The sequence below is a fragment of the Canis aureus genome, chromosome 20, assembly GCF_053574225.1.
Source record: "Canis aureus isolate CA01 chromosome 20, VMU_Caureus_v.1.0, whole genome shotgun sequence".
In the NCBI taxonomy this organism is placed as follows: Eukaryota; Metazoa; Chordata; class Mammalia; order Carnivora; family Canidae; genus Canis; species Canis aureus.
In genome coordinates this window covers 32,814,051-32,833,765 of record NC_135630.1, presented here as the reverse complement: position 1 = coordinate 32,833,765, position 19,715 = coordinate 32,814,051, and the positions used below count along the sequence as shown (strand labels likewise).

The window sequence follows — 19,715 nt, the reverse complement described above, 5'->3', positions numbered from 1 at the left end:
CTGAGCAGGGAGCCAGACTCAGGGCTCAATCCCAGGACCCTTAGATCATGACCTGAGCTGAAGGCATATGCTCAACCAACTGAGCCACCTAGGAACCCCTCCATATAGTGTTTTAAATAGCAAGTTCACAAACAGATACTAAATCATTGCTACTAGGGATCCCTGGGTGGCGCAGCAGTTTAGCGCCTGCCTTTAGCCCAGGGCGTGATCCTGGAGACCCGGGATCGAATCCCACATTGGGCTCCCGGGGCATGGAGCCTGCTTCTCCCTCTGCCTATGTCTCTGCCTCTTTCTCTCTCTCTCTCTCTCTCTGTGTGACTATCTTAAATTAATAAAAAAAAAATTAAATCATTGCTACTAAGCACTATCATGATCAAGTTTGGCTCCCCCCAACTGGTGAGATTGTGTACCTGCCAGCATAAGACTAAAAATCATCACAGCAATATAATCATTGTTTACCATGAGCCATCACTGTTCTGAGCTTTTAAGGTAAATCAATTCAATCTCCACAACCCCTCTCTATATAAGAATTATCAGTATCCTGGTTTCGTAGATTTTTTTAAAAAATGCCATGGCACAGAGCAGAGAAAAAATAAAGAATATTAGAATAAAACTTCTAGGTAGATACAAAGCCAATCAATGTCCTACAGTAGAGTAAAATTTTGGGGTTATATTTTCTTTTAGACAAACACTTATACATGAATATGTAACTTCACAGTGTCTAAGATCTAATAACCAATGGATAAGAGAACCAAATGACAGGTATATTCTCCTAGAGAATTAAAAATCATTGAGTGGTCCTGTTAAAATTGCCCAGGATGATACGTAGAAGACATACTGTACTCTTCTTTTTTTTTTTTTTCTCCCAAGTTCTGGATTTTTTAAAAACTGTTTTATTTATTTATTTGAGCAAGAAAGAGAGAGCTCAAGTAGAGGAGTGGACAAAGGGGGAGGAAGAAGCAGACTCCCCACTGAGTGGGGATCAATTCCAGGGCCCCATGACCATGACTGGAGCCAAAGGCAGGTGCTTAACCAACTGAGCCACCCAGGCGCCCAAGTTCTGGATATTTTTTTTTTCCTAACATACTCCATTCGTTCACTTGCTCATTCATTCAGTCATTCACTGATTATCATACTATTTCATGAATTCCTTCTACTCTACTCCATTCAGACTTCTATACATTTATAAATAAATTTCCTGATATGCCACCTAAGATGAAATCCAAGTTGTAAAAAGTTTTACGTCCATGAAACTATATCTCATATGGAGCGTGCTTAACAGCGTCCCTGTAGCTATTCACTGTTGAGCTATTTTTCAAAGATGAGCCTGTCCACAAGTCCTGACACTGTGTAAAACTGCTGACTCCTGGCAACCATCTACACCTTTAGCAAACTTTGAACATAGGTAATGAAGGACTACTTTACCTCTGTGTGTGCTCAGAACTTAAGCAGGCACATCTCTGACCTATATACAGGAAGAAAGGATGCCCCGCTGGTGAATTTGTCATGTCAGAAACAAAGATCAATTCAAAAGTTGGAAAGAAAATTATAGGAAAGGTATGCTGATGAGTTTCCTCAGACCCTGAGTAAAGGAAATGTCATGAGTTTGGTCGGTGACAAAGTAATCTTTCTGAGAAAAATACACCCTTTGCCCCAAGGTACTACTATGAGAGCCAAGGTCTGGGTAACCCACCAAACCAGGAGGGAGATTGGGCGGTTAGCGCCCACTGTAATAGTGTTCACACTGTTATCTCATCTAGGGAAGGGATTTGCCAAATAGAATTTTTGCTCTCTCCCTCTACACATCCCTCAGTCCTTTCTCATCCACACACAAAGTAATACAAAGCAAAAAAAGAGAACTAATTGCCTTTTAAAAAGGACAAAATACATTAAACTGGGGGGTCAGATCACTAATAATTTAGGTTACTAAGTCAATCTGTGTAATTGTGGCTTAAGAGGGATCTGACTTTGTCAAATGTGATTTGTTTTGTGGCCAGAAAGCTTTTGATCTGAGCTTTAAAGTCAGCTGGGCTTCGAGAAGCACTTACTGTCAGCAGGAAGTGCAGAACTGGTGGCGCAGCATGAAGCTGCTCAACAGTAGGTTAGACCTGATCCAAAGCGAGAGGAAGGTTTGAAGTTACTTGATATGATTAAAAGGCAAGTAAGAACAGACATCTCTGGCCCCATGAGAGGAGAGGTTTGTATTTTTCTTTCCCATCCCTTTGTCCCTCCACCCCCCCACAGTTTTGCAAACAATTACATTTACCATTTGTTCCTTGAAATTGTAATCTCTCTTCCTCACTTGATATATTTTTGAGATACTTGCCTGTGTAAGTTAAGATTGTATGTTTCTAGCATAACAATTTTGTTGCCATAGAGAATCTGATTTTCTATGTCAAATTCTTCTTATCTTCCTGGGCTTATGGACCATTGAAGAGGCTCAAAACCCTTGCCCCCGTTAGGCACAGCATCCATGAACACTTTTTATTTTCTCTCTGGGAAGCACTAGTTGCAAAAATTTAAGGACCCATGAAGGTCTTTGGAAGTTGGTTTTCAGTTTGGTGTCCCTGGTCCTTCTGTAAGGAGAGTTGGATCTGGAACAATTTAGGAATCAGGGTTCTCACAATTACCATGCTATCAGCTATCTGGGGACTTGTTCCAGGTAGCTTGCTAGATGACAATCCTGAAGATCCAATTTCACAGTCAGCACTAAGATGCCTGCCTACAAATGACAGCACCAATCTCCCATCTGAATTGATTGAGTCAGACAGGATATGGATATCATCTAATCTGTTTATTTATTTTTTTTTTATCTAATCTGTTTAAAAAGACAATGAGAAGTACAGAATTTTGTCACTACATCTCCACCTGAAGGATTCTTTCCTTCTTTCCAGCTCTTTTCCTCTCTTTTATCCTGTCTTCATTGCTCTCCAGCCCCAGCATGACTAGTGTCAAGTCCTATGTTTTTCTCACTATTCGAAGTGTGGACTCCATGTGGATATGCAGGCATTACCTGGGAGCTTGTTAGACATGCAAAATCAGAACTTGTGTTTTAGCAACAGTTGCATTTAAACAGTCGAATTTGGGATGCCCCTATTCTGGAGCATCCCTAAATCTTCTGCTTCTTTGATTCTTAACCTCTGTGGCCTTTTCAGCATCTCATAGGAGAGTGCGGGGTTGGGTGAAATGGGAGGAAATCAAAGTTATCTAAGTTATTATGAATAAGAAACCATGCTTGAAACCAAGAAGTAGAAATATAAGCTCTATTTGTGTCATTACATTGGTACTAAGAAAGTTGGTATCATTCACATTTTTAAGGATGAGGAAATAGACTCAGAGATGTCAAGTCACTGACCTAAGGATACATAGCTAATTATTCAGAATTGAATCAAATTCTACCTACCCCAGGGTAACTAATATCTTTATTCTCATTGATATGAGATCTTGATCTAAGTAGAGGTGGGGTTGGCATAATAGTCACTTTTTTCAGGTCATTTTGGCATTTCAGGTGGTATTGCCAGTATTTTAACCACAAAGATTGGATTTTCAAGCATCAAAGGAGAAAAAGATATGGACACCTCTGTCTCCTCCATGTCCCTGATCCTACTGTGGCCTAATAGGCCTGTCGGCAAAACTAACCTTGACCTACATATTTAAACAATGCCCTAGGCCTCTTCTCTGACTAGGCCAGCAATACATCATTGAGAGATACAGAACAGAAATCTTCTGCTATTTAATAGGAGCCTTGGGACCCTGCCTCAATGTAGACAAATCTATGATGATCCTCTATCCGACCAAGATAACTGCAAAACACAATGATGTTAAGAGGGAAAGGAGGAATCATGAACACCTTTGCTCACTAATAATGTTTCAGAGATTCTAAACACCAACCTTTGGCACAATGAGATGATAGATAAACCCATGTAATTGACCTTTTACTTTTTCTTCTGATAGCCAGTCACTTCCTTTGAAATGCCAAACTGAGATTATTTCTATGTAGCACTCTAAAATGCTAGTTTACGCAATCCCCTATCTTATGCCACTAATACTTTTCAAAGAAACAAGATCTTTAGTTTGCCAGTTCACTGCATTTAACTTAAAGCATTGTGACTTAAAATTATAGTAATGCAATTAAGGGCAGGGTAATTAATGACATATATTTAGTCTAGCAGATGACAGTTTACCACTGTATTTGCAATGAAGGTCACATCCAGGTGAAATAAGTTGTATTTGAGTAGCATATTTTATGGTGGATGCTTTTACTTTGTCTAACCTGGATTAGTTAGGTAGCGCCTATTCAATTCCTTTGTTTAAAATCTATTTGAATTCTTTCACTTAAGATATTGTGGAAATGGCATTAAAAAGATGAGCTAAGGATTATTAAATCTACTGTTGGGGTGAAAATGGAAACACATAACCAACTCTAAGAAATCAGAAAACAGGAGTTAATATTAACAAGCAGTTCATCCTTCTCCAGGATTCCAGTTTGGATACTCCATGTCCTGTGGTGGTCCCTTACCTGGGGGCCCCTTTTAAGTGTCTCGAACTACACCTCTCTTAAACTTGTCTATGCAGTCACTTACCTGTATCTGGACTTCATTATTCTAATCAATGTACATGTTTGATGAAAATCCAGATTTTATGAGAATCCATGTTGTTTTGCTGAGGACTTGCTTTTAATCAATCCCTTCTACAGAAATATTCGGAACAATCAATATTATCCCTGGGATATCTCTGTTAGGGTAATTTTGTGTGGAAGTAATAGAAAATTCATTTGAAGAAAAACTCAGTAACATGAACAAATATTAAATAATTAAAGCTAGGTGCAAGGAGATTGAGAGGTGTCCATACTTCTATTTCTTGAACGCATGGTGTTGCAAGGGTGTTCACCCTGGAATAGTGTGGTAAGCTAAGTATTGGGTTTGTGAGGTTTTTCTATACTGTGTTTAATTCTACTTTTTTTTTCAAAAAAGGGGAATAAAAATGAAATTTATACCTCACATCAAAGGAAGACCTCAGCAAACACAGCCTTCAGAGCTGGTGGATTCAGTTCAATGAAGCCATTCTCAGAGTCCACATCCTTCTCCAGCTAAAATGCCCACTCAGCATCTCAGCCAGTCTCAACAGCATTCTGGGAAACAAAGCATGGACTCCTAATCCTTGCTTTGAAGCCTAAGTTGATTCCTCAGAACAGCAGCATGCTAAATGTCACCTCAGAACTTGTTAACAAAAATGTAGATTGACTGGACTTATCCCAGACCTGCTGGACCAGAAACTCTGGCAGTGGGACCTGAGAACCTCTATTTTTCCAAGTCCCTTGACTAAACGTGCTCAGGTTTGAGAACCATGGTGTAGAGCTGTAAGACTCTTCTGAGACCCAAACCCGCCTCTGCTTCACATCAGCAGCAGTTTTTCTCTGTCCAATTAGCCATAATTTGGTCATAGGTCCACTCCTAGACTCAATCACAGGTAAGGATTGTAGAATTACCTTTACTGGCTTTAGACTAATAATCTTGTACAGAGTAAGAGAATAATTGATTATGTTTCTTCTCTGTGTGTGTCTCTGTCTCTCTGTCTCTCTCTCTCAAGCTGTATCTCCTACCATTTTGATGGGTTATATTGTACATCTTCCAGTCAAAGGAGTAACTTCCTAATGGGTTGAACTGATGCCAGAGTTAATTTTTAGAACCCAAATTGAAGCTTTTGAAGTAATAGTTAAATATACTTGTATTTCACCATTTTTATAGTCAATAAATCTGTGAGTAGACAAATATCATCTTGATCCTTGATCCTTGTTAGAGTGAACACTTAACTATATTATTTTTATAGAAGTAGAGAAATTACTTGCTCAAAGTCATGGAGTCAAAAGTGACTCTTTCAATTGAAACCCAGACTTAGACTAGGCACTGTCTTTCAAATAAAACAGCCCCAGGAAACCAAGGTAAATGTAGTATGTGAGCTGTGCAAAAATTATGCTGCTCATGAGAGAAAAGTTTTAAGTGGTAATGCCAACAATATGAGATCTGCAGGTTTAAATGACTTTCAATTCCACTGCTCCATTTTCCTTTCAAAAATCTTGGGAGAGTCATTTTTTTCTCTCTATGCCTAAAAATAGGAAGAGTGTCTTATCTTGCTCCTCAATCTTTTATACTGCTTTACTCATGGATGGAACTCAATAATTATATACCCATTAAATGGGGAATAAATAATCCACAAAAAGCCCCCCTCAGGCCTAAGCAGCTGATGAGTAGGGTTAAATTGTATTGATCTGACAAATTAAATAGAATGTAGCTTTCAACATTTTATATGAGAAATTCTAGAGCAATGCTATCCAATAGAAATTTCTGCAAGGATGGAATATTCTTTAGCTGTGCTGTCTAATAAGGTAGCCAGCAGCTACACATGGATATTGAAATTTGGTTAAGGCTACTTAAAAACTGAAACTTTAATTCAAGTCAAGCTAATTTAAATTTAAAGAGCTACATGTGGTTAGCGGCTACCACATTGAACAGTGTAGTTCTATGGTCTTTTCAAGTTTTATATACATGACCTTCTCACCTGGGTTTTTTTTTGTGTGTGTGTGTGTGTGTGTGTGTGTGTGTGTGTGTGAGAATCAACCCTTGGCTTGCAAGGGGCATAAATATGAGATACCTTCCTTGGGACCGACTTCCAAGTTTTCCAGGTCCCAGGTGCCTTCCTGCTGATTTCCCTCACTTCTGGTATAACTTCTGAACCGTGAAATGTGAAGCCTGATATACTTTTGTGTTCCATGAGGGCTTTAATGTTTCTACTCTTCATAAGGGAAGTATTCACTGAAGGACATCACAGCTGAGCTATCTGAGTAATGAGCATTAGAATTCTTCAAATTAATAATACAGCTTTCTCCCATAAATGCGGACACATAGGCGTGTGAACAAGTACACACACTATAGCTAAGGCTGTCAGAGCCCATATCTCCTAGGCTTCACTACTTTCAGTACAGGGACAACAACTGAGGATCTCAGCTGAGGTGGGACTTCCTATTCAAATTATTTGTGGAAGAGTGATTTCTGGAGACAGGTTATGAGGGAAGGCAAAGGGATAGGCTAGTGAAGTCTCAGCTGAGGCCTAGCTTCCTTCTGATGCCAGGAGGAAGATCTAAACCACAGATTGCACCATAAATATCAACCATGTCTTGATATAATGGGATTGACTTTTGGAACTTTGTATCAGTCCATCACTGGCTGAGGTAGAAGTGGGAAGTGGCAGCTTTCTGAGCAAGTATGCTTCTGCTTGGCCACGGGCAAATCTCTGGAGCAGGGGACAGTTCTAGTTGTCAGCCTGCACCCACAGTTGAGAGATGAATCCATTCCCTAAGAAAGACGGGAGTGGAACCCTGAGGAATCTCCCAATGCAACCACTTTCAACCACAGTAACTACACATTCCCTACTCTGCCTGAGGGCTCTATCACTGCCTTCCAGAAGTTTCAAGCAGTGCCTGACTGAGTTGCTGTATATCAAAAAGAAAACAAAAATAAACACAGTTATGATAATGCTCTGGTAACAGAACCCTTAGGTGCATCCTGCACTGATGGGATTAAGCTCATTCTACAGGAAGGTTGGCTTGCTGGTGTGCTATAGATTGGCAGCTCCATCTGCCTAACCCAACTTCCTGGGGTCAATTCCCAAATAAACTACTTACATTCAAACTCATGTCTCATAATTGACTTCTGGGTATCCAAGCCAAGTCACACAGAGGGAGCCACTGCCCCCCATCATTACTCTTGAGGCAGCCTCAGTTATGACTGGGTCTGAATCAGACCCAGACTCTCCCCTCCCTTTTATGAGTCTCCTCTTATAATCCGCTTTGGTCTTCTCTGCAAATCGGCCTCAGTAGGACCACTTCAAATTTTCCTATGAGTTTTTATCTGTTTTGAAAACCACAGGGTATTTGGTCAGGTTCCCACTTTTCTTTTTCCCCAGGAGGCTCCTTAGTGCCTAAATAAATGTGCAGATAAAAGTGTAGGATCCTTGGCTAAGGCTGGCCTACAACCCCTAGAATCTACCACACCTGCCCAGTAGCAGAAAGATGATGCCTTGGCTTCCAGCCCACATCCCCACCAGTCTCAGAAATCCTTGCCCAGTCACAGATCCTACTACAAATGGAAAATAACAACTCCGTGCATGGAGGTGCAAGAAGCCCTCCTGAGTGCTGTGTGCAAACTTATGAATATTGTTATCACTCTTATTCATACTGTATAATGTTAAATATTTATGGGACAGTGTCTCTCTCTGCCTTTCTCATTACCATCACTAGGTAGTTTTGTCCCTGAAAAAAATCTTGAACTGTTGCTTACACAGGCACCAAATATTTAATAATTAATGATGCCGCTAGTAATTCAAGCTAACCTCCCAGACATTTGTGACAATGTGCTTATAGCTTTTTAGGGCCTTGAGTAAATCTGGGGGAAGGCACGTGCCTAAGAAATCTATTCCCCATAGGGTTTATTGTAGGGTTTTTAAAAATGACTGTGTGCTTCGAACAGATTAGGGGTAAAATGTTCTGTGTATATGTATGACTATTCTAGCTCCTGTTGGTCTTGTACTAAATGGACTCTCGTTTTGAATGATAGTTATAAAATTCCACTGAACAGAGGGTTATATGTAATCTGTCTTGCGTCCATTTCCAGTGTGTGACATCAGTCAACTCTCATTTCCTTTTCTGAGTTAGAAGTGGAAATAACTGTAGAAACTGAGGAATTTCTGCATTTTCTACCAGTTATTCTATTTCATGCTTAGAGTCTCCCCTAGTATGTGAAGTGGAAAATAAATATTATGGTATAAAGGGCTGAAAAGGGAGTCTGCTGGAACTCAGAAGACCTGTGTCTCTTGTCTTACTTTAAACTTTGTTTAGAATTTTCCATGAGGGTCATTTCTAAGGCGGAAGACATTGGTCCCCGTTAGAACCTCAGGCAGGGAGGAGATATCAGAAGGACTGGTTTAGAGAATAGTTTCTCACCACCATAAGCTGGTTGGCCTTTGAGGATGCTTTATTCTCTCGTAAATAGAAATTAAAAATACATTGCTGATTGCTATGAGAATAAGGTGAGATATTCAAAACAAAATATGAAATGCAAATTATGTGTCTCATGAGAATTGCTATTTTGGAAAAGCAAATGGAGCAGGAGAAGGGTTTTCTGTTCATCCTTTTCAGAGGCAATGTTGCTGAGTGGTCAAGAGTTTGGGCTCTGGGTCCTGGTTTTGTGGGTTTGAATCCCCAGTTCTGCCACTCACTAGTCATATGATCTTGGAAATGCTGTCCAACCTTTCTGGCCTCAGTGTCACCTCCTGTAAAATGGGCATAATAATAATATCTATCATATAGAGCTACTGTGATGATGAATGAGGCCATGTGTTCTAAATGCACAAGGTGGTGCTAAGTAAGCACTTACCAAAGACCATCCATCAGCTAATAGTGTGTATGAATGAACCTTACAAGGGCATGTGAGATGAGGGTGATGAGAAGGGGCAATAGGATTAATCGCAAGTGCAAATAACCATTCAAGCAAAAGCCCAGGTGGATATTTCTCAATTCACAATTTTTCAGATTTCCTTGGCAATTGTTTTTTTTTTTTAATTTTTTATTGGTGTTCAATTTACTAACATACAGAATAACCCCCAGTGGCCTGTCACCCATTCACTCCCACCCCCCGCCCTCCTCCCCTTCTACCACCCCTAGTTCGTTTCCCAGAGTTAGCAGTCTTTACGTTCTGTCTCCCTTTCTGATATTTCCCACACATTTCTTCTCCCTTCCCTTATATTCCCTTTCACTATTATTTATATTCCCCAAATGAATGAGAACATATAATGTTTGTCCTTCTCCGACTGACTTACTTCACTCAGCATAATACCCTCCAGTTCCATCCACATTGAAGCAAATGGTGGGTATTTGTCATTTCTAATAGCTGAGTAATATTCCATTGTATACATAAACCACATCTTCTTTATCCATTCATCTTTCGTTGGACACCGAGGTTCCTTCCACAGTTTGGCTATCGTGGCCATTGCTGCTATAAACATTGGGGTGCAGGTGTCCCGGCGTTTCACTGCATCTGTATCTTTGGGGTAAATCCCCAATAGTGCAATTGCTGGGTCGTAGGGCAGGTCTATTTTTAACTCTTTGAGGAACCTCCACACAGTTTTCCAGAGTGGCTGCACCAGTTCACATTCCCACCAACAGTGTAAGAGGGTTCCCTTTTCTCCGCATCCCCTCCAACATTTGTTGTTTCCTGCCTTGTTAATTTGCCCCATTCTCACCGGTGTGAGGTGGTATCTCATTGTGGTTTTGATTTGTATTTCCCTGATGGCAAGTGATGCAGAGCATTTTCTCATATGCATGTTGGCCATGTCTATGTCTTCCTCTGTGAGATTTCTCTTCATGTCTTTTGCCCATTTCATGATTGGATTGTTTGTTTCTTTGGTGTTGAGTTGAATAAGTTCTTTATAGATCTTGGAAACTAGCCCTTTATCTGATATGTCATTTGCAAATATCTTCTCCCATTCTGTAGGTTGTCTTTGAGTTTTGTTGACTGTATTCTTTGATGTGCAAAAGCTTCTTATCTTGATGACGTCCCAATAGTTCATTTTTGCTTTTGTTTCTTTTGCTTTCGTGGATGTATCTTGCAAGAAGTTACTGTGGCCGAGTTCAAAAAGGGTGTTGCCTGTGTTCTTCTCTAGGATTTTGATGGAATCTTGTCTCACATTTAGATCTTTCATCCATTTTGAGTTTATCTTTGTGTATGGTGCAAGAGAGTGGTCTAGTTTCATTCTGCTGCATGTGGATGTCCAATTTTCCCAGCACCATTTATTGAAGAGACTGTCTTTCTTCCAATGGATAGTCTTTCCTCCTTTATCGAATATTAGTTGACCATAAAGTTCAGGGTCCACTTCTGGGTTCTCTATTCTGTTCCACTGATCTATGTGTCTGTTTTTGTGACTTGGCAATTGTTAAGTCTGAATTTAACTACACATCTTTGTTTGGTGTGGAGAATTGGGGGACAAATGAGAGAGGATGTTCATATTTAGATTCAGAGGCAATTTCATGTTATGTTGTTGTTACTGTTGTTTTCAATAATCAAAAATAGCATGTTGGATTTAAGCTGTTTTGGACCACTACATAGATAAATAAAGCAATCCTTATTTGTAAAATATTAGAACTGAAATTGTAGAAGCTAAGTCATCCACTTTTTCCCAAAACACTTAGCATATCAGGAACAATTTCAAAAAATCAGATTCCCAGGTTAGGCTCTTGAATAAATTATTGAGGAGAAGGCCCAGAACGTGTATTATCATCTTCATAAGCCCTCAAGGTATTTCTGATGATTGAACTCCTTTGAGAATTTCTCATCCAGACTGACCTCAGGAGTAGAACTGTGTCTTCAACCAGGTCTCTTACGGCTTGCAGTCCATGATCTCCTTTTGCCATCTTCTTCCCAAAAGTCATATAAAGCGAATGTAATGTTTGGGGTGTGGGCTGTGCTAAGATAGAGCACGGAAATCATTCAAGATCCCATGTTTGAAAACTATTGGAAACTTCTAGATGATATTAAAATATAAAGTGAAGTTATTTTTCCTTTAAAATTGAAATCTTCCCTTAACTTTTTGTTAAATTCTCTTAAATTTAAACTGCAGTGATTATGCAAATAGTGATCATTGATACCTTAGCCACAATTACAGGCAGCATTGCCTTAATTAACACGTTTGACTTGCCAAACGTAGGTATCTGTGTGTATGTTCCACCCCCAATTTAGATAATAATTCAGAAACAGAAAGCTAGTGTGGGCACATTGTGTCTTAGAGTAGCTGCAAATAGTATCTTTAGGCTTCTCTCATCATTTTGAAAACACATTTATTGTTTGGTGCAAGGAACAAAATGTTTGCCATAGCAACCATGGTGACCCTGGATGCCTGGCCTATTAGCTGTAATGCAGGGAACATCTTCAACAGCGGGAAAGAGTTCTTGGCAATTAACACCCAGATAGTGTCCCTCTGTTTTAAGACCTTAGGCTGAAGCTTCTAGATTAGGAGCATTTTTAATTTGATGTGTTAATGAAGGTGAACAGCAACAATTCCATTTTGGTTAATTTCAGGGTGATTTTACTGTGGGCAAAAGGGAGATGTGATTTTCTTTAGACAAATTTGAAGAAATCATCTAGCATTAACACTCCCTCTTTTGTTTTGTCTTGTCTTGGTTTGGTTTGGTTTGGTTTTTGGTCAGTCTTTTGTGATTTTATGCTTTGCAAGGTGACAGGAAGAGTTCTTTGTCATTTTGTTTTCTCTCTTCCATTCTTAACATAAGGTCCTATCATATATGAGTATGATAAGGATAATTATAATAAATGAAGAAAAAATCCTACAGCATGACTAGGAAGTCTGGCTGTGGATTATTGAGGATAAAAGATAAATAGTTAATTAAGGTTTGAAGATTTTGATTTCAAAAATAGTGATGATCACACAAAAAGTCACGAGTTGTCACCAGCTGTCCAATTGCTGTACATATTCTTTATGCAATAAACCATATAAATATGAATAATGCGAGTCTCCATTTATATAAGAAAGGCAAGCTGATAATAGAAAATATGTTACAGGCAAAAAGCATAAAAGAATGAAATCACTCATATTTTCATCACTCAGAAGAAATCACCATACAAATTTCTCTTCTATCATGTTTTAATACTGTTGAGATCATATAGTTTATACAACTTTGCTTTTTCTTTCCACTTAAGAAGAAGGAGGCTTCACGAAATGGGCAGGAGGTGAAATTGAATGGAAATAAAGAGTAGGCTCAGAATCACTTTGGAATTTTTTTTTCTTGAAATGTAAAAGCTCTTCTTACGCCTCCCTGTCAGTTGTGAGAAGTTGAGAGAAGGCAGTCCAGACAGGGAATTTTGGACAGGTTAGTGAAGACAGAGCTGGTTGATAAAAATGTACTTCCAGATCTGGCATGGCAGACTGTCTGCTCAAATGCCTCCTCCAAGTGCCTTTCCTCTTCATTGATTTTTCTGGATTTTTAAAAACATTTTTTTCTGCTACAAAATAGTCTCAAAGAGCTATGCTTGAATCCTGAGTGTCAAATGTTCTAAACTTGCTGGATCTCAGTCTCCTTAGCCAAATAACGGGAACTGTGCATTTATTTCACAGAATATCATGTATGTTTTAAAGTAGAATGAACTACAATATCAAATAAGTTCCAATGTGCAATGTCTTAAACAACATAGATGTTTAGTTCTTGTTCACGTTATTATTTGGGGCAGGCATTCAAGTGGGCAGATGCTTTCCTTCATGTGATGATACTGGAATCCAGGATCTTTCTGTGTTGTTCTACTACTTAATTAGTGGGCCTTGGTGCCAACTGCGTCCATCAATAGTAGAAGGGGAACTTCAGCAACTGCCCTACTGGGTATTTACCCCACAGGTACAAATGTAGTGATTGAAAGGGGCATCTGCGCCCCAATGTTCATAGCAGTAATGTCTGTAATAGCCAAACTGTGAAAAGAGCTGAGATGTCCATTGACAGATGAATGGATAAAGAAGATATAGTATAAAGATACAGTGGAACACTACTGAGCCTTTAGGAAGGGTGTATACCTACCATTTACATCTACATGGATGGAACTGGAGGGTATTATGCTGAGCAAAATAAGTCAACCAGAGAATGATAATTATCATATGGTTTCACATTTACGGAATAGCTCAGAGGATCATAGGGGAGGGGAGGAAAAACTGAATGAGCAGTCATCAGAGAGGGAGAAAAGCCATGAGAGACTTAATTATACAAAACAAACTGAGGGTTGCTGGAGAGGAGGTGGGTGGAGGGATGTGGTGCTTCAGTGATGGACATTAAGGAGGGGATGTGATGTGATGAGCACTGGGTGTTATATGCAGCTGATAAATTATTGAACACTACGTTCAAAAGTAATGGTGTACTATATGTTGGCTAATTGAATTTAAATACACACACACACACACACACACACAGAAAGCAAATGGGGGAAGAGACCAGTTGGCTTAGAAGTAGCACATCTTCTTCCTAGTCATGTTTTGATTGGAGAGAACTTATCTCTGTGGCTATAACTGTAATAGTATGGAGAGATGAAAATGAAATTAAGCCTTACACCCACCACAGAAGAAGAAAGAATGCATATTAGGGAAATCAGTCATATCTACAACTGTATGCATGTCTTGTGAATCACTTAATAAAATGCATTCCATAATAGATGCTGAATATATTCCTTCTCTTCCTTTCTCTACATTTCAATCTTCTAGGAAATGTTTTAAAAATATCAAATAAAAGCCCAACAGCAGTAGCTATTTATTAGAAAAAAATCAACCCACAACTTGTACGAAGTGCCTATGACCAAAGTACAGTCCACCTCGCATCCTCCATCTCCCATGTCTACATGTCGGCTTCCATCAATGACAGGCTGTCTGCACTGGGGAGTCAGGGCTCAGAATAGTTCTCAGTTTCCAAGGAAAAGTCCCATTGTCTCCTCCCGAGATAGTGAGAAAGCAGACCAGGACATTACGAAAATGATCTTAAATGACATAGTTTGAAGTACAAAGGAATTTGTTGATTAAGCCCTCTAAGTAGAAAATTTAATTAACTCACCATTTTGACCCCGAGCAAGGTACTTCACAGAGGTGTTGTTTCCCTCTCACCCCCTCCAGCCCCCACCCCCCCCCCCCCACCCCTGTGGCATACACATTCTGCCTTCCCAGGATTCCCCTTCGGGATTTGGAAGATTTGTGAACTCTTGGGTCTAGTAAAAATGATTATTGACTTCTTCATTCCTATGTGAAATTAATATAGAAGATGGAGGCCACAAGTCTTCCAACTAAACGAGAGCTAATATTGGTCTTCTGCAAAGTTCCAGTGTGTCAAATAATGAAATTGTAGGGCCTAAAGGCTTTTGTCACATGTCAATGTTTCTGTGTGGCAAGTATACTGAATCTCACGTAGATCCAGAAAAGCAGCACGCTCTTTCATGTCCCTCTGAGATTTTGTGTATGCTGTTCCCTTGGCCCTGTCTGATCTCACCAATGTTTTCTTTCTTTAACCTTATTTGCCTGCAAAATGGTTGTTCTTGCTTTGGATTTCAGCTCTACTGTCTCAAGAACTTTCCAATCATCCCTGAGACATCCTGTCCACTGTGCTCCTATTATACCTGTGTTTGCCTTTTCATGAGGCTTCCTGTCACATCACATTGCACATTTTTGTTTGTATGTCCCTCTTTGGTACCCAAAATGCTCTAGGTGCTCTGTGTACATGAGTCGAATGGATGAGACAGAATCAAAGACACAGTCAATGATCTTTCACCTTTGTATCCACAGTTAAAAGTCTGGGCTGTGGTAGAGGGAGGGATGAAACAGTGGAGAAAAGAAGAAAAGAAGGAGATCCCCGTCAGGTGGGGGTTAGAAAACATCTTACAAGATTAGGATTGTAAGAAAATAAAAATATATAAGTAATACTGATTTTACTAAGAATCCAGAAAATGCAACTAATGCCTGAGGAAAGACAGGAAGAGTTATGGAAGGAACCAAGTTATAGAAGGAACAACAGGAAGAGTTATGGATTCATCCTGAACCATGAAAGGGAATAGGATGGAAAATGAGAATGGAAGTCAGGCCAAGCAAGGATAAGCAGGGCACATTGGGGGGTAAAGACATCTTAGTGGCACACCATTTCATTTCTTTTTGAGAGCTGAAAGTTGCAGCTATGTGGGATGTTACTACAACTCTCTTTCTCTCTGATCTTCTTCCAGGAACTGGCGGTTGGTCCCCAGCAGATTCCAATGCTCAACAGTGGCTCCAGATGGACCTGGGAAACAGAGTGGAGATTACAGCAGTGGCCACGCAGGGAAGATACGGAAGCTCTGACTGGGTGACGAGTTACAGCCTGATGTTCAGTGACACAGGACGCAACTGGAAACAGTACAAGCAAGAAGACAGCATCTGGGTAGGACATCTTTTTTCTTCCGATGAATGAATCTGAGATGTAATGATCGTAACCAGTGAGCATTTCTATCATTTTCCTATACCCAGATTGTTGGTAGCTTAATTACTGTGGAGTGCCCATTCAGAAATAATTAGACAGTATATGCGTCCTATCTCCAGCATGGCTACAGTTCCAAGGGAAATTAGGATGTCCGCTGCAAAAAAGTTTCATGTTTCCTCCTCTTCTGGTAACTTGAGTAATTCACTGACTGGGTCTCCATTCTTTATCTATGAAAACAGAAGGATACTACAAGAGTCTGATTGTTAATGAGAACATATTGATTTATTGGGTATGTATTTATTTACTCACTTATTCATCATGTATCAGGCATCCTTCATATCTCATAGTGACCCAGCTAGCTCAGTTATGTAATCTGACCAACACTTAACAATTGGCAAATCTCGGTATGAGAATCTGTAGTCTGGTCTGACTTTAAAGGCTCTATGCTCAACGGCCTCTATTCAAGATTTGAAAATGAATAAAAGGTTTAAAAAGACAAATGCAAAATGCAAACTCATTTTGTCATTATAAACAATATTCACCTAGAAGCAAAGGATAATGTGCTCCAAGTTGTGAAAAGGCACTTTACTCCCCCGCCCAAGACCCAAGCTCTTGACCTTCCTTGTATAGTGAAAGGCTGTCCCCAGACCGAAGTTAGAAAGGAAGACAGAGGCACAGCAAGAGGCACCTAGAGGGGGCTTCAGAAACTCATGCACTAATAATGTGTTATTTTATGTTGCTAACAATTTAGGGAAAAACATCTCCCAATATTCATTTATTTTTTCTAAATGTACATAATTCGTGAAGATTTGGCGGTTGATAGAGTAATCTGTCCTCATAGTCTCCCTCATTGTTTCCACTGTTAAACTAATGCCACATATGTTTCGAATTGCTATTGTCCATATTTTTCTGTGTGTTGGCCCCACCTCGTTGGAAACAAATTCCTATTTTATGTTCATTGTTATTTGATAATAGCCTACTCATCAATATTGCTAATTGAAAATAATAGTAAATTGAGGATTGAGATTAGTTATGGCAGATTGGATCTTGATAATACTATTGTTATCATCTTTATTCTGGATTGCCTGTAATGGATCCCTAGTAGCTCGCCGTGATCATATAGTGGTTAGTACTCTGCGTTGTGGATTGCCTGTAACATTAAGTTGTAATATTTATAGGGAGCATGGGTTTTCTTCTTAAAAATTGGATTTTAAGGTGTGACTGGCTGGCTCAGTTGGAAGATCATGTGATCCTTGATCTTGGGGTCATGAGTTCAAGCCCACATTGAGGGTAGGAATTACTTAAATAAATAAGACTTTAAAATGTTTTTTTTTTAAATAGGGCTTTGGGGGACTATTCTATTTTATTCACTCAGTTTTGAAGCCTCCATAAATTTTTACAGGTGTTTGCTTTCTTTTGTTTTGCTTTTAGTTTGAAATGAGAAATAAGCACACCTTCTATTTTGAGGAACAATTTTATGGTTTTATGTTGACTTGAGAGGGACAAATAGATGTTGGATTATTTATTTTCTTTGGCATTTTCAATCAGAACTGGTCATTTTTCAGAATGAATTGTATTTTTGAGTCATTTTGTCTAAATATTTTTATTGAGGTATAACCGATATGCAAGATTATATTCGTTTCAGGTATACAATGTATGATTCAACATTTGTCTACATTGCAAAAAGGTTACCACAATAAGTTTAGTTACCATCTGTGGTCATATAATACTATTGTCCATATAATATTATTGTCTGTATCCTCCATGATGTACATTGTATTCCCATGACTTCTTATTTTATAACTGCAGGATTGTATTTCTTGATCTTCTTCACCCACTTTGTCCAAACCCCAACTCCTCCCTTCTGGCAACAGGAATCAGTTCTCCATACTTAAGAGTCTAGATTTTATTTGTTTATTTTGTTAGTTTCAACATGTAAATGAAATTACATGGCATTTGTCTTTTTCTAATTGACTTATACTAAGCATAATACCCTTGTGGATCATCCATATTGTTGTAAATGGCAAGATTTCATTCTTTCTTATGGTTAAGTATAAAATGTGTGTATGTGTGTACACAACATCTTTATTCATTCACCCACTGATGGAAACTTAGGTTGTTAGCATACATTGACTATTATAAATAATTCTGCATTGAACATAGGGTTGCATATCTCTTTGAATTAGCATTTTCATTTTTTTTGGATAGATGCTCAGTATGGAAATTGCAGGATCATATGGTTATTCTTTTTTTTAATTTTTTGAGGCACCTCCATGCTGTTTTCTATAGTGGCTGCACCAGTTTGCATTCCCAACAACAGTGCATGAGGGTTGCTTATTCTCCACATCCTTGCCAACACTTGTTATTTCTTGTCTTTTCTAATAATAACCACTCTGACAAGCGTAACACAATATCTTATTGTGGTTTTGATTTGTAGTCCCTTGATGATTAGTGATGATGAACATCTTTTCATGTACCTGTTAACCATCTGGATGTCTTCTTTGGAAAAATGTCCATTCAGATTTCCTTCCCACATTCAGTCTTTAATCCATTTTAAATTAGTTTATGTTGATGTTGTCAGATAGTGGTCTAGTTTCACTTTTTTGCATGTAGCTCTCCAGTGTTGCCAGCACCATTTGTTGAAGACACAGTCTTTTCTCCACTATATATTTTGCCTCCTTTGTCATAAATTAATTAACCATGTATGCATGGGTTTATTTCTGGGCTCTTTATGTTGTCCCATTGATCTATATGTCTGTTTTTATGCCAATGCCATACCATATTTTGACTACTATGGCTTTGTAGTTTGGTTTGAAATTGGGAAGCATGATGCCTTCAGCTTTGCTCTTTCTCAAGATTGTGTTGGCTATTTGGGGCCTTTTGTGGTTCCATATACATTTTAGAATTCTTTTTTCTACTTCTATGAAAAATGCCATTGTAATTTTCATAGGGATTGCACTGAATCTATACAATGCTTTGGGTAGTATGGACATTTTAACAATAGTGAGTCTTCCAATCCATAAGCATGAAATATCTTTCCAATATTTGTGTTCTCAGTTTCTTTCATCAGGAGTTATAGTTTTACGTGTACAAGTGTTTCACTTCTTAGGTTAAAATTATTTTTAGGTATTTTGTTTTTTTTCTGATGCAATTGTAAATGGGTTATCTTTATTTCTCTTTCTGATACTTTGTTATTAGTGTGTAGAGACACAACAGATTTTTTGCACAAGATTGTTATGCCTATGATTTGCAATACTATATTGAATGAAAGTGGCGAGAGTGGGCATACTTAGGAGTTTTCCTAAGCTTTCAGCTTTAGCTTTCCTAAGCTTTCCATAAGCTTTCAGCTTTATGCTGTTGAATATGATATTAGCTGTGGTTCAGTCACATATGACATTTATTATGTTGAGCTACATTCCCATACCACTTTGTTGAGAGTTTTTATCACAAATGGATGTTGAGTTTTGTCAAATGTTTTTTCCCTATATATTGAGGTGATCATATGATTTCTATCTTTCACTTTTGTTAATGTGATATATCACATTGATTGATGTGTAGATGTTGAATCTTGTATCCATGTGATAAATCCTACTTGATAATGGTGTATAACTCTTTTAACGTATTGTTACATTCAATTTACTAATATTTAGTTGAGGATTTTTGCATCTATGTTCATTAGGGA

General features: G+C 38.7%; 1 protein-coding gene across 2 annotated transcripts in view; it reads left to right on the top strand.

Moving 5' to 3' along the window:
- The window catches only part of CNTNAP5 (contactin associated protein family member 5), a 796,713-nt gene that overhangs the window by 178,699 nt on the left and 598,299 nt on the right, over window positions 1–19,715 (top strand). For both annotated transcript variants that reach the window (XM_077861335.1, XM_077861336.1), the window contains exon 3: window positions 15,801–15,994. In XM_077861335.1, the coding sequence (XP_077717461.1) occupies window positions 15,801–15,994 (194 nt within the window). The remainder of the gene's footprint in view (window positions 1–15,800; window positions 15,995–19,715) is intronic.